This window comes from Tripterygium wilfordii, chromosome 3, assembly GCF_013401445.1.
Source record: "Tripterygium wilfordii isolate XIE 37 chromosome 3, ASM1340144v1, whole genome shotgun sequence".
Taxonomy (NCBI): Eukaryota; Viridiplantae; Streptophyta; class Magnoliopsida; order Celastrales; family Celastraceae; genus Tripterygium; species Tripterygium wilfordii.
The window spans coordinates 11204900-11229604 of record NC_052234.1 but is presented as its reverse complement, the minus strand read 5'-3'; the positions used below and the strand labels follow the sequence as shown (position 1 = coordinate 11229604).

At 38.0% G+C, this 24705-nt stretch overlaps 5 protein-coding genes across 6 annotated transcripts; all 5 read left to right on the top strand.

The window, feature by feature from the left end:
* Nucleotides 1-394: 394 nt before the first annotated feature.
* LOC119987432 (protein ORANGE-LIKE, chloroplastic-like) lies at nucleotides 395-3938 on the top strand. The gene is made up of 8 exons (XM_038832353.1): nucleotides 395-829; nucleotides 1161-1278; nucleotides 1413-1532; nucleotides 1796-1882; nucleotides 2299-2375; nucleotides 2506-2633; nucleotides 3402-3538; nucleotides 3692-3938. Exons 1-8 carry the CDS (start codon nucleotides 633-635, stop codon nucleotides 3767-3769), a joined length of 942 nt encoding a protein of 313 aa, XP_038688281.1. The 5' UTR covers nucleotides 395-632; the 3' UTR covers nucleotides 3770-3938.
* A 157-nt stretch (nucleotides 3939-4095) lies between these two features.
* LOC119987425 (protein ABHD11) lies at nucleotides 4096-7542 on the top strand. The gene is made up of 5 exons (XM_038832340.1): nucleotides 4096-4818; nucleotides 4926-5164; nucleotides 6300-6412; nucleotides 6817-6957; nucleotides 7080-7542. The coding sequence occupies exons 1-5, from the start codon at nucleotides 4404-4406 to the stop codon at nucleotides 7327-7329; spliced, it is 1158 nt and encodes a 385-aa protein (XP_038688268.1). The 5' UTR covers nucleotides 4096-4403; the 3' UTR covers nucleotides 7330-7542.
* A 364-nt stretch (nucleotides 7543-7906) lies between these two features.
* Nucleotides 7907-10757, top strand: LOC119987441 (40S ribosomal protein S14-3). Its single transcript, XM_038832365.1, has 6 exons — nucleotides 7907-8060; nucleotides 9161-9280; nucleotides 9357-9402; nucleotides 9659-9744; nucleotides 10029-10158; nucleotides 10462-10757. Exons 1-6 carry the CDS (start codon nucleotides 8058-8060, stop codon nucleotides 10527-10529), a joined length of 453 nt encoding a protein of 150 aa, XP_038688293.1. The 5' UTR covers nucleotides 7907-8057; the 3' UTR covers nucleotides 10530-10757.
* Nucleotides 10758-11502: 745 nt separating this feature from the next.
* On the top strand, nucleotides 11503-13125 carry LOC119987416 (ubiquitin-60S ribosomal protein L40). Its single transcript, XM_038832329.1, has 5 exons — nucleotides 11503-11739; nucleotides 11854-11940; nucleotides 12057-12159; nucleotides 12667-12733; nucleotides 12854-13125. Exons 1-5 carry the CDS (start codon nucleotides 11637-11639, stop codon nucleotides 12878-12880), a joined length of 387 nt encoding a protein of 128 aa, XP_038688257.1. The 5' UTR covers nucleotides 11503-11636; the 3' UTR covers nucleotides 12881-13125.
* Nucleotides 13126-14015: 890 nt separating this feature from the next.
* On the top strand, nucleotides 14016-23415 carry LOC119987404 (kinesin-like protein KIN-5C). 2 transcript variants are annotated; one of them, XM_038832315.1, is made up of 25 exons: nucleotides 14016-14247; nucleotides 14426-14555; nucleotides 15749-15907; nucleotides 16004-16353; nucleotides 16435-16573; nucleotides 16659-16756; nucleotides 16846-17002; nucleotides 17721-17790; nucleotides 17906-17982; nucleotides 18108-18161; nucleotides 18260-18340; nucleotides 18415-18526; nucleotides 18611-18697; nucleotides 18777-18952; nucleotides 19129-19290; nucleotides 19375-19482; nucleotides 19835-19993; nucleotides 20065-20148; nucleotides 20228-20433; nucleotides 20524-20625; nucleotides 20952-21061; nucleotides 21645-21796; nucleotides 21959-22099; nucleotides 22808-22926; nucleotides 23032-23415. In XM_038832315.1, the coding sequence occupies exons 1-24, from the start codon at nucleotides 14189-14191 to the stop codon at nucleotides 22850-22852; spliced, it is 3018 nt and encodes a 1005-aa protein (XP_038688243.1). In that variant the 5' UTR covers nucleotides 14016-14188; the 3' UTR covers nucleotides 22853-22926; nucleotides 23032-23415. The 2 variants fall into 2 exon arrangements, with proteins under 2 accessions (XP_038688243.1, XP_038688235.1); XM_038832307.1 differs by lacking the exons at nucleotides 22808-22926; nucleotides 23032-23415 and having other exon boundaries at nucleotides 14017-14247; nucleotides 21959-22424.
* Nucleotides 23416-24705: the final 1290 nt, after the last annotated feature.

Here is a 24705-nt window from a genome sequence, read left to right as displayed (position 1 = left end):
TGCTTGAGACCCCAATTTATAACCATCATTTTTCTCTCATATGGAAGTGTTAAATATTATTTAAAGGACGTTATATGTGTATTTATAATTTATAATTATTTCATCCCATATAAATTGAAATAAAATGAGGGTTATAAATTGAGAGTCTCCGTTGTAGTATTGCTCATTATTCTGGAGGTTGTGCACAACTCTATCTATATAAACGCCTTATGAGATGGAATTACACGATAAATTTTCTGGGATTCCAGTTGTGACAAATCTACTTTGTGTAGTGTATATGAAAGATGGTTTGGATAGTTGGATTGGTTAGTTCAACTTTTAAGAAAACGAATGAGTCATCAAATATCCAAGCTATCCACACAGAGAGAAAAAAATATCCACACAGAAAAAAAATATCCATAGAGAGAGGCAAGTGGAGGTGGGTATTACCTATTTACCTATACCATCCATGGGCAGGCGTATGTACAGTGACAACTAGTGTCTCTTCTATTTGTCTCTTGCGAAGCAAGTGCAGGCCTTCGTTTTCCTTGCCTTTGGCTTCTCACTTTCATCATTCGATTCCGGTAATCAGTTAAACGGCACCGTCGAAATCCCCAACTGTCATTAACCAAAGCGCATAGAGAAATCAAAATATGGGGACTTTCACTCTTCACTGGTATTGTAATCCATTAGTATCTCCTTCAACGATCAATTCAGCTAAAACCCTAGTTCTCTTCACCTCCGCAAATATAATCCCCAAACGCCTCTCTTTAGCCAAGCGCGCCTCCCAGTTTCAGGTCCTTTCTTCCCCTCCCAATAGCTCCTCCGGTTCGGTTGATAACTCCCCCAGGTTTGACCTGCAATTCTACTATTTGGATTTTTGTGATACTGTGTTGGTGTGTTTGATTGAAATGGATAACATCTATGGGTTTTCAAACGCGATTTTCACTTGCAAAACGATAGAAAATGATTAGTTGCTTATTTGAACTGAAATTTATTGGTTTCCAATTATAGGAATTTTGATTCTTTATTTGTACGATTTGGTTTACCCAGTTGTGAGTGCGTGACCTGATCTATGGATTGTGCTTTTCCTTATCAACTTAGCTTTCTTGTATACTTGTCAATGGATAATTATGTTTGTTGCAATGAATCTAAATATTTTATGCCTATATTTTCATCAGCAACTTCTGCATTATCGAGGGACCAGAGACAGTTCAGGATTTTGTGCCGATGCAACTGCAAGAGATCCAAGACAACATTAGGAGTAGACGCAATAAGATCTTTCTCCTGATGGAAGAGGTTATTAGTTCAATTTTTTGGATTTTTTTACATGGATATAAACCTGTTTTTATTAAATGCTTCCTGTGCTGGTTTTGGTGTACTAAAACGAGCATTTTCCTAAAAAAAAATGTTTAATCTATTTTTTTTTTCAGTTAAGGAGGTTGCGGGTGCAACAACGACTTAAGAGTATGAAAGTCATAGATGAAAGTGGAGAGGAAGAGGCAAATGAAATGCCAGACATTCCATCAACTATTCCATTTCTCCCTCATGTGGTGAGTTTCCAAAACAATTGGGCATGGTAGGTAGCTTGGGAAGCTAATACATATCTAGTCGAGAACCGGTCCCTTCTGATAGAACTATGTACGGTGCAAATACGATATAGATCTTTAGTATCAAAGCAGTCTTGTGTACGTAAATGGGACTCAGCATTTTTTAGTCTCTTGTATTTTTCAATTTCAGCCACATATATCTGCAGTCCTCAATAAAGATTTGGCTAATTAATTTTTAACTGACAATCACATTTTTCATTGAGCAGACACCAAAAACGCTGAGACAGCTCTATTTAACAAGCTTGTCATTCATATCTGGGATAATTGTGTTTGGGGGCTTAATTGCACCTACGGTAAGTTCTTGGGGAGTTTCTATTTTTCTTTCTCAGAATGCATGTCTATTATTCATGGTCACCAGTTGTTCTCTGTCCCACTTTAATTTTTGCTTTTCTGTTTTTGTTAGGTACTATCTAATACTGAACCTATTTTGTTCGAATCTGTACCCATTAAGCAATTTCCCCCCAATCATGAGAGAGAGAGAGAGAGAATAGTTATCATTTTTAAAGATAACCCTTGTGGTGCCATAGTGATGATTCTGGTGCATAATTTGTGAGATTGCTCGAATGAGTTGGGAAGCAAGATAAATATGTAAATAGGGAGTATTTTATAATATCATAGGTGATATAAATATGTAGGCATGTATATTTTTCCAAAGTCACTATCATGATCTAGTTAATTACTTAATTCCTTGATCCCATTATTATTGCAGTTGGAACTTAAATTAGGGCTAGGGGGCACTTCATATGAAGATTTCATACGCAACATGCATTTGCCACTGCAATTGAGGTAATCACTTTCTTTTCAACTTAGTCAAAAGTTAAAACCTAAAGCAACTGACTTATGGCATTAGTGTACTTCAGTCTTATTTTTTTAAAGCCTAGAAGTTTGATCATAACTTCTTAATCTCTCAATTCAGTCAGGTTGATCCTATTGTGGCATCATTTTCTGGTGGGGCAGTTGGTGTTATTTCAGCGTTGATGTTAATTGAAGCCAACAATGTTGAGCAACAAGAGAAGAAAAGGTGCAGATATTGCAATGGAACTGGTATGCATCAATTTGTTCTGAGGATTTCTTTTTGCATGCTATTATAGTTTCTTGTTTTAGAGGATACACCGATACAATGATCTTCAATTTCAATAGATGTTGGTACCGACATTTAGAAATCAAATTGCATTTAAGCAAAAAGATATGGATTTACAATTTGTTCTCAACTAATCTATACGTCGTCTATTTTGGCATATAATTTTCCAGATCTGGTCTGACAGTTAATCTTTATGGAGAGACCCATAATATGATATTGTCCAGTTACTAAACCATAAGTTACTTTGTGCATTCTTTTTTTGAAATGCTCTCATTGCATACGAACATGTGGCTCAGAGGTAGAGTTGTAGGGGTGTAACCTAGAGGTTACAAGTTCAATTCCTGAAAAGCCTCTCCGCATATTATGTGGGGGTAAGGTTTGTGTACATCTTGTTTGTCCGCGACCCCACCCATTGCGAAAATCTTGTACACGAGTGTTGTTTACCGTTATCTCTCTTTGGATAATGCTATACGTATTTTACGCAAGTAATGCATATTGCCGGTATCTGCTACAAGAAGTCAACATGAGTATCTTTGTGATGAATTGATCCCTTGAAACTTCCTTAGATTATGGTGTCTTGACTGTCTTTTATTCCTTTGAACTTCACAAGACTGGATCACAACGTCATTATGTTTTACAACCAAATAAATAGTGCAGGGTTTTTCTTTTGTATGGTTTCTTCATCTTCCATATTCTGATATTGTTTTCTGTCTCCGTGAGCCTATGCACAGGATATTTGGCTTGTGCTCGATGTTCTGCGAGTGGTGTTTGCTTGAGCATTGATCCTATCTCCCTCTACAGTGCCTCCGATCCCCCTCTGCGAGCGCCCACAGCTCAAAGGTGTTCAAACTGTTCAGGTGCAGGAAAGGTAATTAGACTTGATTAGACGCATATAAACTATGAATTCTGGAAATATGATGTAGCATTTTACGGCTAGTGTTTAATCAAACTTATCATTTGGTTATCATATCACTTTATTATTGAATTCATGGCTGCTGATTGTCTACTAGTGTTTACTTAGGTTATGTGCCCAACATGCCTATGCACTGGAATGGTGATGGCTAGCGAACATGACCCGCGGATCGATCCTTTTGACTAAGGAAGAAAGAGGAGCGGCAGTGTACTTCTTCATTTGGTTTCTCTGTTAATAAAGGATATAATTGAACTCAAAACATTGCTCTCTCCCCTCTTTTTGACACGCCAATACGGATGCGCATACATGTATTAATCAAACAGATCATATGATATTATCTTAAGCATTGCTGTAATTTGTTTGAGCTCACCGATCACCCTATGGTAGAGCTTATCTAACAGGTACCTGACCCCCATTGTCAAGAGTTGATTATGGTCCTGTGCAATAAATTGGCTGAGGCCAATGGTTTCGCTCTTAGGGTTTACGCCATGAGACAATACAAAGGTGACTTCGGAAACTACTTGACCTAGGATCGAAGTTGTTTGCGAAAGTTTGGGTGGTTGATGGGAGAATTCGATGCCACTATTGGTTCACTGTGAAGATAAAGATGGTATTCCTTGTATGGATTGTTCGAAGATTTCCTTGTTAGTCATGAGTATTGAGTAACCACGCACTTCGAACAGGTGGAAACTGGATCAACACCTCTTAAAGTGGGCCAGCCAGGACCTCCCTGGCACGGCCCACAGTCAGGCTCGCTGTTTGGATGGGCCGAGCCAGCCAGTATGTTCAATTTCATGGGATGGCCCGCTAAGTTATAAACATGAGGCCCGGTCCGCGACGTCATTCTGAACTTTTGAACAGGTATAATACGACGCCGTTGCTCCTCACTGGTTGCGAACGTCCCAACCCACAATCCCCAACCGCAACGAGGAACCAACCTTTTATTCGCGGAGTAGATGACTTGATTCCCAGGGTCTCTTCAAGCATGGCACGAATTCTCAAGGAGAAACCGGGTTCAAACCTCATAGCTCGGTTCATCTACACACGCAGACGCAGTCAATTTTGCCCTGTCAAGCGATCCATACAGACCTTGGCATTCGAAGAAATTCGTTCGTCCACAGAGAAGCCATACACTTCCACAGCTTTCGTTCTCCATGGCCTCTTGGGCTCCGGCCGCAACTGGCGATCCTTCGCCCGCAACCTCACATCTAATCTCCCCGGTTCTTCCGCAGCTGGTACCTTCAATTTTTTTCTCCCGCATCTATTGTATACTATATGTATAATTATATCAGTGTATGTGTCAAAGTGCTAATGGTGTGTTGGCGCGTGTTTGGATGCTTAGAGTGGCGGATGGTGTTAGTGGATTTGAGGAACCACGGGAGATCGGCGGAAACAGAGGGTCTGGATCCTCCTCATGATATGGTCAGCGCTGCCAAGGATTTGGCCAATCTGGTCAAGTGTCGTGGTTGGGCTTGGCCCGATGTCGTCGTTGGCCACTCCTTGGGCGGCAAGGTTGCTTTGCAATTCGCGGAGAGTTGTGCACTCGGCGACTATGGTCCATCTACCCCATTGCCGAAGCAGGTCTTTGTTGTTTCATTTTATCTTTTTGTTTGGCAAACCTTTGCTTGTGCCAGTAAAATTTTTATTAATGTATATTTCAATGACAGAAATTGAAATACCTGTATAGTTATGGTCTTATAGCCTACTTTTTCTCTTCCAACTATATTGTTGGGAACTTGATAGCAGGTGTTGAAATATTAGTGTGGTTTAATGTTGAAAGCACTAGTTATATGGTTTGTAGACTATATGTTTCAGGGGATGCAGTTGAGCCTAAAACAAAAAATGCCATTTCATATTCACGTTCTCTCGCAAGCTACTTTCAAGTTTCAACAAGGCTGAGAGTTTCAAATATTAAGATTCATGTTACTAAAGGATTTAATATATGTAGATCTAACTTGACTGCTTATGACAATACAAGCGTATAATTTGAAAAGTAATGAGTGCAAGAGAATTATGAAGATAGAGAATTTAAAGATGTTTTTAGTTGAAAATAGTATTGGAAACTTTGTATCATGTGATTTGAGCGCCAATAAGATACACCAAAACATGTGTCCAGAACAATCAAGCAACTAGGGTTGCTCATTGTGTGTTTTTTTTTTAAATGGAGCGTAGCTCATTGTGTTGAAAACATCAGCTTAACTGTTAACTCTTGGTGTTGTAATTGTTGGTACACATGACATGCTTTTTATTCACATTCTCAAGGTACCTTCTACGATATATTTTCCCTCTCTATCTGTTGTGGGTGTTTGTAATGATGAGACGATATAAGTAGAACTTCTCTTGGTGTTGTATATGCTCTATGTAACTGTAGCTTTAATCTCATGGTAGTTACACATGTGATGATAATCAATTCATACTAATGTAGAACCATGCATGACAATTTCTACATGTTAATGTATTCTATATTCTTCTGGGCTTTCTTTGTGATATTTTCCTGATGGTGATTAAAATATTTTCTGTTCTACAATGTTCTGATTACTCTTTCCTGATGATTTTGAGATTTTGTTGTGAAATCTGACATAAAAAGAACCATTTTACCTATTAGGTAATCTATGAATTTTCTTCTTTCTGGGTAGCCTAAAAGTTGCTTTTCATGTAAACTTGGTATTTTCTATATGCCTTTTTTTTTTATTATTTATCTCCTGATGCAGAACAGCTGTGGGTATTGGATTCTGTCCCTGGAGAAGTGAACCCTGAAAACAGTGACGGGGAAGTAGAGAAAGTTTTGCAAACCTTGCAGGGTTTACCTTCATCTGTCCCTTCACGAAAGTAAGGACTAACTACTAAGGCCATTGTTTAGGCAGTAACAGCTTATTACTCTGCACGGGAAACTCTATTGTGTTTGTCTTGCACGAGCTATTGCGTTGGAAAATGAATAATTGCCTAGTTTTGAGTGTGTCGATGGGGTATGTTAGTCAAACAAGTTGATGTTGTTAGTCTATAGCTAGGAGACACTTGAGCAAGTGCCTAAAGAACTTTTCCCTGTTCACTGACTTGTGTGTGTAGAAGGGGTGGGATGGGAAAGTTTGAAATCCCACCTGGAAGGGGAAAAAAACCACCAAGTATCAATTCATCTTGTCTGTTCTTGTTTAGTTGTTTCGAACCTGGAGTTGGTGTTTTCTTGGAATTTCAATGTTTTGATATACACTTGCATCTTTATTTTGTGGCATTAGATGGCTGGTAGATCACGTGATCAAACTTGGGTTCACAAAGTCATTGTCGGAGTGGATAGGTAGCAACCTCAAGAAATCAGGAGATCAGGAAACATGGGCGTTTAATCTTGAAGGTGCTGTCCAGATGTTCAATTCTTACAGGTAATGAAGAGAAGACTAATGTAATGATGATACCTTAAGGCTTCAGCATTCTTCCATCTTTTCTGTTTACTTTCAGTGACAGCTACTTGTTATGCATTCGTTAATGAACTTTTAACTCCTAGGGAGATGTCCTATTGGTCTCTTTTGGAGCAACCACCAAAAGGTATGGAGATAGCAATGGTGCGTGCAGAGAACAGTGATCGGTGGGATACAGAAGTAATTCAGCGGCTTGAAGGCATTGCCAACAGGGATGATGGATCAAAGGGGAAGGTTTCATTTCATGTTCTTCCCAATTCAGGTCACTGGGTTCATGTGGACAATCCAAAGGGACTTCTTGAGATAATGGCTCCCAGGATTGCCTCCCTTTACTAAGATTGGCCTTGAATTTGAGGCATCTTCCAATTGCAAATAAAAACCCACATGCAAATCAAGGGTTGTTTTTGTTCAATTTCTATTTTAGTAATGATCTATGCATGGTTTGTCAGGTTAATAGAACATTTGGTTGAAGCTCTCATAAGAAGTTCAAAGTCACGTTCTTCAGGACTATAATACAACAATGCGCGTGTCTGCAACAGTGCAACCTTTATAGATGGACATCTGGATTCCTTGTGATAACATAATTTTTACTAATTTTATTTGATACTTTATATCTCCCCCCATCTAATGTGCATATTTGCAACATTAATACATCTTCTCACACTAGTTTTAATACATTAGAACTCTAAAAGTTGTCTGGTAAATTTTAAGCAAAATTCCTACGGCTTTATATTGAGCATTGTATGAGTTAACCACTTGGTGGGTTTAGCTGCTTACCTGAACATAGGACAGGACGTAAAAGAGTCGGGAGTTGATTTCTAAATTAGCGCCACTATTTTCACATCTCGCCGGCCCAACCAACCAAAAAGAGACTTCCTTGAGTCATAATAAGCGCCGGGGCATTTAGGTAATTGCACTCGTACTGGCGGGGTCGGCGCCCAAACCCTAGCTATAAATAGTCTCCTCTGTCTCAGTCTCTCAGACAGCTTCGCCGGAGGCGGAAATCGACGCAGAGCTCGCAAAACCCTACCTCTTGTTTTCCGATCTCTCGTACACTCGAAGCCATGGTAAGCCAATCAAGATCTACCACTTTTTGGATTTGTTGTGAAATTTGGTCTCAGTAATTGTAATGCGTGATGACAATTAGAGTTTGATTGGTTGCTCGGAAAGTGCGGGAAAATTTGAGAATTGAGAAGTGATGTAAAGTGATTTTTGCCTGATATTTTACACAAATTGTGACTGATGTAATATCTCATTCGATGCGACCATCAATTTTTGCAAAACTGGAATTATCGTAATCGTTTTTTACTACTCGAAGCGTTTCAAAGGCACAACGGACATGAGTTTGCGAATTGATTCCTTTTCTTCAATGCGATATGTGACGATAGGATTTGATTTTGTTCTGAGCAAGACAGTTCATTCCAAATTCTTTAGTTTTAGTTCCGACAACCTACTTTGGATAGTTTTCGTCACTCGTTGTTTTTTATTACTAGAAACCAAACATGTATGTAAAATGGCTCCATAAAAATCTTGAAAAATATCAGTATAAACCTTGAGAAACTGAATAATTGAGTGAGTATTTTAATTCAACATTTGTGTTATGTGATTACTTGCTTGCCTCGATTAGCGTGAAAACATCAAGGGGGACAAGATGCCATCTATATCTTTCTACTATTTCATGTCATTTTTATTTCATTGGTTTGAACTCCTGTTGGTAAGGATTAAGGACCATAAAACAGTTGAACATAAGGTGATCAATTTCTTCAGATGCCTATTTAAACGAATGGGGTATCATGGTCGATCATCATTTCTGCAAGTCTACATTTCTCTATACATAATTGCCTAAACCTTACGGTCACAGATCGCAAGCCAAATGGCACAAAATCAAGCGTACAAACAACGACGTAAGTATATATCGTACAAAATAATATGTTTTGTGGTTGTTTCTTCTAATGATGGTTAATGCTTAATAAGTTGTCCCGTATATATAATGAGCAACGTGTATGTTTCTTTCAATGTCGTGTTCTGTTTGCACTATCAATGTTGGTTGCCTTTCTTTGTGATCATCTTCCACTGTGTGACTGTGTCTGAATAAAGTGGAAGTTGAGTATGCAATATGGAATGGAAGTTGAGCTTGTGATTTCTAACAGAGCCAATTCTTTTGTAGTCGAAAAGGAAAGTAAGGGAACCCAAGGAGGAGAATGTTACTCTTGGACCTGCTGTACGAGAGGGAGAGTATGTTTTTGGCGTGGCACACATTTTTGCCTCGTTTAATGACACATTCATTGTAAGTGCTAGGTTGTGCTATGTTGAGTTAGTTGATTTTGTTTCAGTCCCTTACTTTTTCTATGACTGAGTTGTAGCATGTCACCGACTTGTCTGGACGAGAAACAATGGTGCGCATCACTGGTATGATATATGTTTCGGCTTTTTGCATGTCTAATATTTGGTGTTAAATTAGTCTGTACATTTATTTAACTGCACGGCTTTGAAATTTGAAATAAGGATAGGTAATTAGTCAACAAAGACCTAGAAGGTTAGGTGTATGAATGTTTTCATCAGTCATTTGAATGTATTTAGTATATATATATGTGACCTGCATAAGTCGTTTAGTTGACATGACTTTTCGAGTTCATTGTTTATGTGACACTTCTCCCAAATGCAGGTGGAATGAAGGTGAAGGCTGACAGGGATGAATCATCACCATATGCAGCCATGCTTGCAGCGCAAGATGTTGCTCAACGATGCAAGGTTTGCATGTTACCTGGTTACCCCTTGCTTGTTGTCCAATTGCAACCATTTGGATACTGACACACTTACAAATTTAATGTGGCCTAGTGGTAGAGAGTTGCAATGGTGCAACCTAGAGGTCAACGGTTCAATTCCTGGAAACAAGGCCTGCGTGCATTTTGCTTGTTCCTGACCCCTTCCACTGCAGACCTTGTGCACGGGACTTGTTTACTTATACTGGAAATTTGATTCTTTTTATCAGCTCTACGACAGATGTGTCTGACCTTTATTGCTGATGGCTGCAGGAACTTGGCATTACTGCTCTCCATATAAAGCTCCGTGCAACTGGAGGAAACAAGACTAAAACTCCAGGTCCAGGTGCCCAATCAGCACTTAGAGCCCTTGCCCGTTCTGGCATGAAAATTGGTCGCATAGGTTTGGTTCTTATCCTTGAAGCAGTTTTCAATCTCTTTGCCACTTGTGTAGATAGCCTTTATTACATTATTTGACTGCTCGCCTCCTTGAATTGAAGTGCTAAAAAAGAGTAAATTTTTTTCTGCAATTTCGTTTAGGTTCTTGTTATTGGATCCTTCATTGATGGTTCCATGTTTTTGATATCCAATATTCAATTGTGATAACAGACACCTGCTATAAGCTTATGATGAAGTTTCTAGTATTGATATGCCTGAAGATTGCAAATCCTACATCTAACTTTGTGATGCAATGCTTATTTTGCAGAGGATGTGACTCCAATTCCTACTGACAGTACTCGCAGAAAGGGTGGTAGGAGGGGGAGACGACTGTGATTGCTTCATTTTCATTTCCATCTCATTTGCTCAGTTGCTCCTATGCCTTATTGCTTAGATGTGACTGTCTTTAATTTTCAGTGAATTTGATTGGCTTTACATCCGATGACATTGAGCTTATAGAAAGAGTGACAAGCTTTTGATGTTTTCCATGTACGCTCTTTAAAAAATGGTACTTTGGAAAGACATGTTTTCATGGAATGATACGATGGTGTGACTATTTTGCAATTGTTTTGCAAGGGATAAAGATGAAGTCTGTATGTCCACCAGGTCTTGGACCCTTATTTTTATTCTCTTGTATGGGACAAAGAAGAATACTCTGCATTCTATTGTCCACAAATGCATGGATCTTGTGTACAGAAAACCAGATGGTAATTTTGTTAGGAAAAGCAAAACTCCTCTACTCTGTTTTTTCTAGTAAGTTTTTAACAGTAAAGTCACCTTTAGCTGCCTCAGTAATTAAATGTTCTTGAAACTAATTTTCTCTAATTAATTTTACATTTATGTTCAAATAACAAGGCATTGAGTATGGTACTACCTTCTGGACCCGAGTACGCTAAACCTATTCCAATTTTCATCAAGGATGGCGTGGTTTTCATCAAGTATTGTGCAATTTTCATCTTTTTTCTAAATATTTATTTTATTCATGAAAAGAACTTGGTTTTTAAATTTAAAAAATACTTTGGGCCCCAATAAACTAAACACTATTTGTCATATTGGCCTGGGCTAGTAACTCTGGATGCCGCCTCTCCAAAAGGCTGGCAAAAGCCCATATGAAAAATATTTGTGGAGCCCGAAAGGTTAGCAGAAGGCAAGAAGCCCATTTCAAAAATATTTCAGAGCTGAAATTTTTTAGTAGTAAGTGACCGGCCCAATATCACTTCCACGGTTAAAAAGGGCTCATGAATCTGGATCGGTCTCTCTAAAGGCCCAAAGAAATGAAACCCTAGTTGTCATCTCGGCCTGGTTTCATGACTCTGGTTGCCGACTGTCTAAAAAGCCCTAGCAACCGAAACCCTAACTATAAAAGCCTAGCAAACACCGTCTCGTGCTCAAAGTCACAAACACAAATTTACCCTAGATTGGTTGTGAAGAGAGCAAGCAAAGATGCAGATCTTCGTGAAGACCTTGACCGGCAAGACCATAACTCTCGAGGTAGAGAGCAGCGACACCATTGACAATGTCAAGGCGAAGATCCAAGACAAGGAAGGTATTTTCTATGACGCTTTTTGCTATCATTTAATTTCATTTTGCTGTCGCGTTTACTTGATTTATGTTTGGATGGTGAGAAAGTGAGTAATTCCGTGATATTAAACTTTAACAGGGATTCCACCGGATCAGCAGAGGTTGATTTTTGCTGGAAAGCAACTTGAAGATGGTCGTACTTTGGCTGACTACAATATTCAGAAAGGTTGTTCTCTATGCAAGTTTTTCTGTTAGATTTCTTGCGACTTGAATATGATAATAATTATAATCACGTCGTCGTCGTGTGACTTCCTTGACTTGTTTGATTTTTGGTTGGCTCAGAGTCGACACTTCACCTTGTGTTGAGGCTTCGTGGGGGGATCATTGAGCCTTCTTTGATGGCTTTGGCTAGGAAATACAATCAAGAGAAAATGATCTGCCGCAAGTATGTTATTTCTTATCTAATTGCCTGTAAATAATGTAATTCTCTTATGCCATATGGGCGCCTCATGCTAGATGTGTGCGACTTGCTATCCTTGCTTAAACATTTAGAATACTGAAATTCTGATATCAGCTTTATGTTTCATATTGAAGGGAAAGTAACTAAGCTTTTCTTGCTGGTAAAGTGCAAAAGAGGTTATACGATTTCCCAAGATTTATTTCCATTCCTTAACTTTACCGGCTGTTTTTATTTTACATGCAGTTGATTTTCGTGGATGGCACATCATATTCCTATTCTAATTTGTTAGTTTTTGACTTCTTATGTAGATTCTCTCTGGCAAGCCAATGTTTGTTTTTTCATTCATAGGTTATCTTTCTCTGTAGAAAGGGTGGTCACATTAAATTTATTATGGGATTGTGTGATCATATTAAGTTTCACACAAATGGATAGAATTTAGACAACTCAATTCTCTTAGATGCCGCACTTATGAATTTAATTTTTGGGTCGTAGGTGTTATGCTCGTCTGCATCCTCGTGCTGTGAACTGCAGGAAGAAGAAGTGCGGTCATAGCAACCAGGTCCCTGACACTCCAATTTTTTGACATAACATTTTCATTTATGTTGGTAGAACTTCATGTGCTTACAAGTCTTAATCATTATACTCTGGATAGCTGAAGCCTGTGTTTTTTCCCTTGCAGTTGAGGCCCAAGAAGAAATCCAAGTGATCAATGGTAGTTGCTCTCTATAGTGCCATGAAAGATGAAATTGATGTTGAGTGTTTTTCCTGTGTTTTGTTCTTTATGGTCAGCTAGACATGTGGATTTGGAGTTAAAAACAATTAATAGCTCCATATTTTGGTAGATGACGATTGCATCGAATTTGGTAGCATTGCTTTTGGTTCTTTATGTTCAATTAGACATATGGATTTGGAATTTAACAATGAATATCATTGTATTTTTGGTGCACTACATATTTGTTTTCCTCCTTGCTCTTCCTAGTGAATTCGATTGTTTTTTCACTGCTCAAATAAGTGGATGAAGATAGATTGGCTGTTGAATGATATTTTCAGTTGCTCGGGGGACTGGATGAAGATAGATTGCCTTGTTAGTTACAGAAAACTGAAAATTTACATATATCTGCTACATTCTTCGGTCAGGGAATACACTCAACTGCATGCTACATATTACAAATTTAGATATATATACACTCAAAAATGGTACTTGAGTGAATTTATGGAGAAAAACTATTATATTTATAAAATTGCTGCTATGTGCTAATCAACACTCTGATAATAGGATGTAAAAACATCATAATGCTCAAGTATTTACCTGCAAGTGAATAAATAATTGTAGTTGCTCAGAATTAATGTCCATTGTTTCATGACTGATTGAAGATTATGCATGGGCCAAACACATGCTCAGATAGCTCAATGAAGCCACCCCTGCTACAGACTCTTGTAAGGATGAAAAATTAAAATGTGACAAGCACCCATCATCAAAGAAATGCATAATGGTCCAAATCTAATAGAGAATGACCTTCCATGACCAGGAAATGCACTCCATTAGGCCCAGTTTGCAAATATTGGGCTTTGGCCTTTGAAAAGAGGAGCCAAAATGATGGCTGCGCCGTTGTGCACCATCTAGGCCCAGTTTGTCAATTAATTGGGTTTGGTTAAACCCAGTTATCAAAATAATTTGCTTATGGTGGATCTGGGCTGTATGGGTCGGATTGGCCCAGTATGTTAATTTCCATCTTTTACAGGGTTTGATTACTTGATTGGTTGAAGTTGAACTGCATCTCAACAAAACATGTATACGACACAATTCTGAATCCTAAAATCCTAGCCGTCCAGCACGCATCATGAGAGCGGGTCTGAAAATTCAAATATCGCGTCCCTAGCCCGCTCTCTCCATATTTCACAGTTGATAGAAAGAGAGGCAGAGCGTACTGCGTTACTGAATAGTCGATCTAACGGTAATTCCACCACCAACACGATAGGCGAGTGCGATTCTCCCTCTCTTCGCCGATCCAAAATGTCGGGTCGCCCAGAGAAAGAAAAAGGCGTCAACGTTCAGGTCCTCCTTCGTTGCAGGTACTTCATATATCGGCATACGGACTATTTTCTTCACTTTGTGTAATTACGGTTTTTTTCCCCTTCGTATTGTTTCCTGGATCTTTCAGATTCGATTATGCTTTCGGTTGTTGTATTCTGTGTTTGAACTTCTGCAGTCTCTTACTTGTTTTATTTTAATTTTTTTGATGATTTTTAGGCCATTTAGTGAAGATGAATTGAGGAACAATGCGCCGCAGGTTGTCACTTGCAATGATTACCAGAGGGAGGTCTCTGTTTCTCAGAATATTGCCGGGAAGCATTTCGATAGGATTTTTACCTTTGATAAGGTAATTTTGAGTTTTCATCACCTTTTATTCTGATTTAATGATTTCTGTTTGATTCAAGCTGCTTGGGGCTGCTTTTTTATATTCCATTTCCCTTTATGGCGGAAATAAGTAAATTAGGGTTTTTTTTATTATTGCGCGACTGCTTGCTTTAATACACTAAATATAGGGCAGAAGTGGTAATGTTCTTTAAAGTGGGTCTTGATTAGTGTCATTGTGCCACCCGTAATGGGTTTTTTTTTTATTGGGTATACCAGGAGATTTTTTTTTTTAAATTTTAAATGGCTAATATTGATGTCATGGATATATATATTGACTGGAGATATCTATCCTTTCTGTCATCCAGTTAATAGTAAGGCGTTCTTCACTGCTAAGTCTGCTATACTGTTACTGCTGTTTGGCATTGAATACCTGGGGTCCTGGGGAAATTATGGAAATTGAATGGCACATAGTTTAAACTAAGAACACTGTTGTTGCGGCTTTCAACAGACAAACCAACATTTTAGGTTGTGCTAGCAGCACAAAGCTCATGGAGAATTGCCTGATCACTTCTTCACATCTCTCAATTGAGGCATGTGCGGTGGGTGTCAACTGCATGCTTAATGTTTGGACTGACTATGCAAGGGTTAGAGAGCAGTAGTCAGACACTTGCTACTACCCTTCTTTTCCCTTTAGTAATGATTAATTTGGTTATCTCGTCAACTTGAGCATTTTCCATTTTGCGACATGAAATTTGGTTTGAAGATATCATGGCGTGATTATTGGCCATAGTCATAAACTGTTTTCCTCATTCAAGCAGCAGTGCTTTAGTTGCTGGAACTCACTCACTCACCCAGACACTCACTCTCTATTTCATGAACCTACATGGATTCTTGTTATTCCTTTGTAACATGCTAGAATGAGGCATGATTCCTTTTTGCTATGTAGAATATTGTTGGCAACTCAAGCTTTAACATCTCTATTGAACTGGCTGTACCGGCAGTGTACTGAGGACAATTTGGACTTCCTGCCTCCCAATACCTTGTCTGTATTACTGTATACAGTGTATAAGAATCTGATTCTTTGATTCACCTGCTACGCAGAATGTTTTCCTTGGTGAAGATATTACTATTGTCAGTAAATTTTAATGTGTGTGCATGGTCACTACATGTTGGATTATATCCCACCAACTCAAGTATTTTATGAGCTCTATGCAGGTTTTTGGCCCTTCAGCTCAGCAGAAAGATCTTTACGAGCAAGCAGTTGTCCCAATAGTGAATGAAGTATTAGAAGGTTTTAACTGTACAATCTTTGCTTATGGACAAACTGGTACTGGGAAAACATACACGATGGAAGGTGAATGCAAAAGGTCAAAGGTATAGAGCATTGATTTCATGGTTATGTTTTTGTTGATAATTAGACATGTAATTATTTATCATGTTGATTATTGGAATCTTTTAAAAATGCTACAGAGTGGTCACAATGGAGAATTGCCTCTTGAAGCGGGGGTCATACCTAGAGCTGTCAAGCAAATTTTTGATACACTTGAAAGCCAGAATGCAGAATACAGTGTGAAAGTTACCTTCCTAGAATTGTACAATGAAGAGATCACTGATTTGCTTGCGCCTGAAGAACTCTCTAGGGTTAATTTGGATGATAAGCAAAAAAAACAGCTGCCTCTCATGGAGGATGGGAAAGGTGGTGTTCTTGTGAGAGGTCTGGAGGAGGAAATTGTAACAAGTGCAAGTGAGATTTTTACTTTACTGGAAAGAGGTTCTGCAAAACGTCGTACTGCGGAAACTTTTTTAAACAAGCAATCGAGGTAACTTTTCTGTATCTGTTTTCATGTTAAAAGTCATTCAAAAAATCCCATGTTTTATTAAAAGTTTGTTTCCTCTATCAGTCGGTCGCATTCTTTGTTTTCCATCACCATACATATCAAGGAAGCAACTCCAGAGGGTGAAGAACTAATCAAATGTGGCAAGCTAAACTTGGTTGATCTAGCTGGTTCTGAAAACATATCTCGTTCTGGAGCTAGGGAGGTATACAATCTTAGAATGCAACTTTGTTAGGATTTGTTATTTTCAGTATAAAGCATTTCTTTTAGTCCTACTTTGATTTCACTAGGGCCGTGCAAGGGAAGCTGGTGAAATCAATAAAAGCTTACTCACTTTGGGCAGAGTCATCAATGCCCTTGTGGAGCATCTTGGGCACATCCCCTACAGGTTTGAACTCAGGCCGTGATTTATGTGGCTGGCACCTATACTCTTGTCTCTCTTCTGACTTCTATTTCCATACTGGAGCTGGAATCCAGGGACAGCAAGCTTACCAGATTGCTTCGTGATTCACTCGGCGGAAGAACAAAAACATGTATCATAGCCACAGTGTCTCCTGCTGTTCATTGTCTGGAAGAGACATTGAGTACCTTGGATTATGCACACAGAGCCAAAAATATTAAAAATAAGCCTGAGGTTGTATTCTTATAATTGATATAATTTTTTACCAAACTCAATATTATTATTTCTTGTATGTACTCTGTTTACTTGCCTGTTTTGTAAGATGGTATAAGATAGTTTCTCACACTCACTATTACATTTAGATTTTGAAATGACAACCTAAGTGACCTCTCCTACGGATGGTGTTGAAAACATATTTTGTTACCTCTCAACACTAGGTTTCATGAATAGTTTCAAGAGTTCAACATATCTTACTTTGTTATACTTCGCTTTTGTTACATTATGATCATTGCAATCTTGTTTGTTTGTTTGTTATTTCTTCTTCTTCTTCTGTTGATCGCTTTTCTTTTTAGAAGCTAGATTATGGTTTTAGCTTGCCAGGATTTTTTGATTGTACAGTCCATGTAGTTATGTTTTGTTGGAATTACTTTAGGAGACGCTTGTTGATCTGGTCTATGCAAATCTGCATAGTTTGATTATTTGTGCATAGCAGGGTCATGTTTTTTGGTTATAGAAAGCAGTTCGTTATTTTAGCCTGTTCAAGTTTTGTGACACGCGCTAAGATTAGTGGAGTCGTGTCCATGGACGTTACAGTTGCTATCACTTGTCTGTGTGCTACTTGTAGACTATGATACATGATTAGAGATTAAGGCTTCGATCAATTATCTCACTTTATGTAACTAATAGATCTATTTCCAGGAAGAAACTTATTAATTGTCATGGCTAATGGCAGGTCAACCAAAAGATGATGAAATCTACTCTTATCAAAGATCTCTATGGGGAAATTGAACGACTTAAAGCTGGTAGCTGTTTTTGTTCTTGTTTTACACTGTTAACGTAATTGTATGAGACATTTTTGTGCGATATATGGCGTGATTAATTTTTTACAGCTAATTATGCTGCTATTTTTTTTTCTAGAGGTTTATGCTGCACGTGAGAAAAATGGCGTGTATATCCCAAAGGAGCGATATTATCAGGAGGAGAGTGAAAGAAAGGTATTGAATCCATACTCTATATTTTTTTTCCAGACATTTATGTAGCTTGATTCTCTAATTAACTTGCCTGTCGCAAATTGGACACCTCATGGATTCCAATTATGTTCTCTCTTTTTTGCATTTAGGCTACGGCAGATCAAATTGAACAAATGGGAGTTACCATAGAAACTAAACAGAAGGTTAGTGTCTGCTGGAATTAGTTTTTTAGACAAATAGCTATCAGTCCTTTATTTTGTTTGTTTCATTTAATTGAATTTAAATGATATTCTGCAAACAGCAACTTGAGGAGCTGCACGAGAAATATATTGCTCAGATTCGACAATGCTCTGATCTGAGCGGCAAACTTGATACCACTGAGGTATGGTTTGGTGTGTGCATGAGTTGTCTTAATTGGGTTTATACATATTTTGTTAACCTGGGGAACTTGTGCAGAAAAACTTGACTCAAACCAACAAATTACTCGCAAATACTGATGAAGACTTGAAGAAGTGTCGTTATGCTCTCAAGGAGAGGGATTTTATTATTTCAGAGCAGAGAAAAGCAGGCATGTTTTTTCTTTATGTTCTATACTTCTATTTGAAGTTGCACAGCTGTGTATGTATATTAATGATTATGGATTTCTGAACAGAAAATGCTTTGGCTCATCAAGCTTGTGTTTTACGCTCTGATTTGGAGAAAGCTAATCAAGATAATGCATCATTGTTTCTGAAAATCGGTATGTATCAGTGGTATAAGTTTCTTTATGCTCATTCAGTTTACTGTGATTCATATGACATTGATACAATGCTTTATAGGTAGAGAGGACAAGCTGAATACTGATAACAGAGCCATAGTGACCAACTTTCAAGGGGAGGTTTCACAGCGAATTGGCTCTCTTTGCAATATGGTAGAGGAATCAATGTCCCGGCAAAATGGACACCTTCAATGTGTCGAGAAACTTTGTTCTTCTTTTTTGAATATACATGACAAGGTATTGAATAAATTTGAATATGCTTAGACCTTCAATTTTCTGTGCAGTTCCTTTTCACTAATATCAATATCCAACTTGATGTTGTATTGTTTGTGCCATAGTTGCTTGGATGCTATTTAGGCTTATCTAATTTCTGCTTAGTCATGTTGTCCTTCATATAATATTACTGGTTTCAGGCAGTTGTTGACTTGAAGAAGAAATTGACATCGTCAAGGGCTTTGTACATGTCCCACTTTGAAGCGGTGCAAAATGTTGTGCGCCTTCATAAGACCAATTCCAATGCTGGCTTGGAGGAAATTCATTCATTGGTTTCTTCTAATGCAAATTCTGTTGAAGAAGTAGGTAGCATAAATGTTGAGTTTATTTCATTATTCTATAGTTGTTTGGCTTTATAGTTGTATTGAGTTGTGGTGTCAAAACAGTTGCTAGCATCAGAGACTGGTCAAGCAGCTTCTATATTTGATGATCTTCAAGGTACTCTTTCAAGCCACCAGGGAGAAATGGCTCTTTTTGCTAGGGAGCTGCGGCAGGTTTGTTCCTTGGTCTTTACTCTGTCTATCTGGCATTGGCTTGAAGTTTTTCGACCTTTTTTCTCTCTATGTTTGCTGGTTGAACAGTGAACACTAACATGTGGCGGACATATGAGGGCTTTAGAGTTCGATATTCTAAATGTTATTCTTTTGAATGTTTATAAATTTTGGTTAACAGAAATTCTCTACAGCTATTTTTTTTTTTTCTTTTTGGAAAAAATCTTTAGTGGTTACAACTTACAACAAAAAAGTACATTTGTGCACGGGAGGTATATGGTTGTTTGACTTGTTTCTGTTTAAAAATATTCATGTCCTAAATCTAGTTTCTCTCTGTGATAACTCAATTAAACAGAGGTTCAATGTGAGTGTGGACCACACAAAGCACATCACTGATTACACTAACAAATTTCTCGGTGAGCTATATGAAGAATCCAAAAGACTTGAGAACCACACAGCACAAGCTGGTGAAGTTCAAATGAAGAGCATTACTGATTTTCAAAAGGCTTATGAGGTATGATTTAATTGTTTGTTAAGCTGCATTGTCTTGTGAAGTATCTGACTCATGAAGTTTATCATATCCAGGAAAAGTCTAAATATGAGGCAGAGAAGCTTATTGCCGATATGACCAATCTGGTCTCTAGTCACATCCAGCGGCAGAAGGAGCTGGTTTGTTCAGATGCCTTTTCCCCCTGCCTTTTGCTCTGTTTTTTTTTCCTTCAACATATCTTGACAATCGGGTTGACAGGTGGATGCAAGGCTCATTGATATCCGAGAAAGTGCTGTTACAAACAAGACATTTTTAGATGCGCATGTTACATCAATGGAGAGTATTACTACAGATGCAAAACGAAAATGGAATGAATTTTTGATGCAAGCTGAGACTGATGCTACAGATTGTGCGGATTACTCTGCTGCCAAGCATTGTCGTATGGAGTTACTACTACAGCAATGGTAAGTATGGAATGCTCCGTGATCAAAATTGCGTCTGGATCCTATTTTCTTTTTGAATTTGAAAAATTGACCTTACCTTTTATGTTTTAGTGTAAGCACAGCTGAATCAGCTTTCAGGCATTGGACAAAGACACGTGAATCAGTGAATGAGGCAAACAATAAGCACGTGGACACAGTGGTTTCACTCATCAGGTTAGTGCTCATAGGTTAGTTGACCCTTATTTTTTCCTTTGTATGTGAACATGTATGGTAACACCTTTTCCGTAGAATATAAAATGTTGGCTTCATGTAGATGCGAATAGCTATTTGTTTGTTTGACAGACTTCCCTATAATTTAATGTCCTTGTCGTGCATATTGGAGAAAATACCTTCCTCTGTAGCAGTTTATGATGTCATTGTTCTTTGATTTGGTTGTACCGACTGTTGAAAAAGCTATTGTCATTTTTAATCTCCTGGATGATCCATATTTTGTCTCATATCTTTCTCTTACAATGTCGATGTTAAATGCAATTGTACAGGAATGCTTCAGATATTAATGACCAGCATGGTACTGAGATTGACTGTGCAAGGCTTGCAGCTCAGGAAGACGTGACAAAGAATAGCGAAGATGTCATTCAGCTCATGGACAGTGAGTATTCTGTTTTTGTCGAGAGATCCTGCACATATGATCTCGATCGTATTAAATTTAGTTTCAATATTTTCAATTTCCAATGGTAATTGATTGACTAGAAGAGACATGCATTATGTGTGATGAAATTGTGGGTTTGGTATGCAGAGTCGATGATGATTCTGTGTCTAGTGATTGTTTCTTGAAGTTCCCTGCTGTCTTCCATTAGATGTAAAGATTGTTTGCCATAATAATATGTGCTTCTGCTACTGAAATAATTTTAGGGGTCATGACTTGATCTAATTGTTCCTACAAACAATTTGCTCAATTTACATAACATGTTTAGTTTGCGAATATGGCTCCATGCCTCAGTTGAATACATCCCTTTATTGGATATTATTCATTTTAAAGTAAGTGATACTTCTTTTTTAATCAGGTTTTTGAGTTGCTTTTGTCTATGGACGCAAGTTAGCAAGTGCGTCAGTGTTGAGTACTGATGTTTTTCAAATGCTTATGTTTGATTTCATATGTTTTTTTTCCTATCTTATAAAAGAACTGAAGGTTACTGGCGCATGATTTGTTTACTTGCCGCGTTTGGCTACAGGTGTCTCAGATCAGGAGCGGGAGTCTATATCTGGAATATGTGAGGCTGTCCAAGCTCATGCAAATACCATTAAGGTCTTCAGGGAGGAGCACTCCGACCAATCTCGTTCAATCGAAACGAAAGCTCAGGAGACTTTTCAGGAGAGATACAGGGTATGCAGATCTTGCTTATAAGTTGTAATGTTGCTTACAAAGGTTCATCTTCTGCTAACATGTTCGGAAATCAAATCATGTTTGTGCGCATTCAATCATTCATTACTCCAACTATTCCAAAATTTAACATGCACTTAATTTGTTCATCCCAACACATTGCAGGATTATGAGCCTAGTGGAAAAACACCGATAAGATGTGAACCAGAGATTCCTAGTAAGGGAACGATCGAGTCACTACGAGCCATGCCAATGGAGGTTCTTCTTGAGGAATTCAGAGAAAATAATTCGTATGAATCATTTGAGGTAAAGGACTTGAAGCCTTCTTTGATACCACGATCACCCCTAGCCCAACTTAACTGATGGCGTGGCGTTTCTTTTGTTTCCTGTGCCTGATCGAAATTCAAATTTGTATTACTAGCGTACCCATCATATTATTATCTTTTGTTTCCTTATGCAGTGCGAATAAATCCCATCTTGGGATTTAGCATTCTAGTGTAAGACGAATGTATATGAGACACAAGTATTACTCACTTGGTCTTTCAAATTCTGTTTTTTTTTTTTTTTTGAAATACTGGTTCTGTTCAGTAATTTACTGTGTAACGTATTCACTTCAGAGAAAAACTGAACACTTTTGCATTCCAATTGAAGCATCACTTCTTTTTTTTCCCCTGTCTTTTGCTTGACAAGTATGAAATGAGGTTTGTAATATTAGTCTCTATATCTTGAGAAGGCCACAAAGAGTTTAACTCCAATCATGCCTTTTTTTCAATGGCATTCACTGAAAGGAATAAGAGAAGGCCACAAAGAGTTTTGACATCCACTAGGAAATTGTTGAGAATGGTCTGGATTTGGAACCCAATGAAGCCCATTCAATGAATGATTAGCCCAGACATTTCCAAGCCCGCTAACTTTCTTCAGTCCAGTCCATTTGGTGAAGGCAATGGGCTTGGTCAATGCCTTGGACAAAGATATAATTTGTACTTTGTTCTAACCTCATTTTGTCTTCAGCAGGTACCTTCTGGGATTGTAATATCGGAACCTACCCCTGATGGATAAACATTTGTTCTAGTAAAGTTCTTTAAGATTGATGTGTACTGCTCAGAAGATCAAGGCTAATCTTGTACCAAAAGGTGGAAGTGTCCTAAGCTAGTTCACCTTGCTTCTCATGAATATTTACTACATAAGTATATACTACTAGTCTTTGTTTCTTACTTGGTTTTGACTCCTACGTACAGGCATTTCATCCAGTCTAATGCAGAGGTAAATATCCCTGTTCCGATAAATTGCAAGGTCAAGCCATTATATATTCCTCCTATATTTGTGCCCTGATCTGCCGATCATGTGTATATATATATATAGGCGTACTTAAAGCCTTAAACACTGATAAATGTACAGTCTTGCATGGATTACGGCTGCTCTAGGATTTCATTAGACTACTAGAGTAGCAACATGAAGAATTTATGCTCAAAACTGTTGGGGAAGTCTTTTCTGGATTCTTACATTCCATTGTTTGAGAAAAATAATTCTCTCTCATTGTATAAAGTAGCGCATTGGGCACTTTCCACCTCAGGGAGACGTGTCATATATGGTTTTAGTGCATTATGTATATGTTCATGCTCTGATTGCTGTGTAAGTAGTGATCTATAATTTCTTTTACGAACATATATTGATTTTAATGTTTGTTAATTTAGTGTTCGAAATTCTAAGGAGTGATTACCACCAAGGGCGGATTTAGGGGGGACTACACTAGGCTGTAGTCCCCCCAAATGTTTGGTAATTATATATATATATATACTTACACATATATACACGCACATATATATATGGATACATGCATACATACATATACATATACATACATACTTATATAATTATACATAAATAAATAAAAATACAATTATATACATGTTCATACCTAAATATACACTAAGCCACCTAAATAAAAACACACTTTGTACCTATTCTCTTTCGTTGGTGCAAGTGTGTAACCGTGTTTCTTCGTAAATTCGTCTTAAGAATCTCAACTAACAGTAAGCTTAAATGTTTAATCAACTAATTTCAATAACTTGTATTACCAATTAAATAGGTATAATGTAAATAGTCTAAACAAAATTTCCGGGGGCACTGCCCCCGGACCCCCGCCAACTTTTAACAGTCCCCCCTAACATAAATTCCTGGTTCCGCCCTTGATTACCACTAGGCCAAGCGTGATACTTGGATTGCCATTGTTAATCCTGTGTCTGTAGAAAATTCAGTACGTCTATATATGTAACAGTAACAGTACATGCTTTTATCAAAAGATAAAGTTATCATCAACTATATATATATCCACTTGTTTTGTGTTACTTTTAGGTCTCTAGTACCACATATGGTTGGAGAGTCATGTGGCATGAACTTGTAACTCATCAGAGAAACTTCTCCCCCTGCACGAAAAGCTGAACCTGGAACTGAAAAAAGAAAAAGAAAAAACAAAGCCATAGAATATTTGCCATTGTAGCAATCTATCTAAACCTCTTTTTGACATCCTCAGAAACTAAGTTCTTTAATGTTGCTAGACTCTGATGCGATGATTACCTTAGTAAGTGGGCTGTTTGATCCACTTGCGGGAGTGGGGTGGGGTGGGGTGGGGTGGGCTACTTTGCCTATGAAGGCAGACTTAACCATTTTTGGACTCCTTTTAAGCTTATGGAGGCGGGCTTCTTTTGTAGTTGGGGGGCTGTTTGGTTTCACAACAACGGCACTAATATTCTCATGTGTACTTCGTAGTTATAAGTTAATTATTAGTCATGTTCATATATGGGACAAAGAGAACAAACAGTACTTGGTCTCATGAGTCATTATATAAGCTATGCATGTATTCAATGCTACTTTGGTAGGGTCAAATTTCTATCTACTAATGCGTTATACGT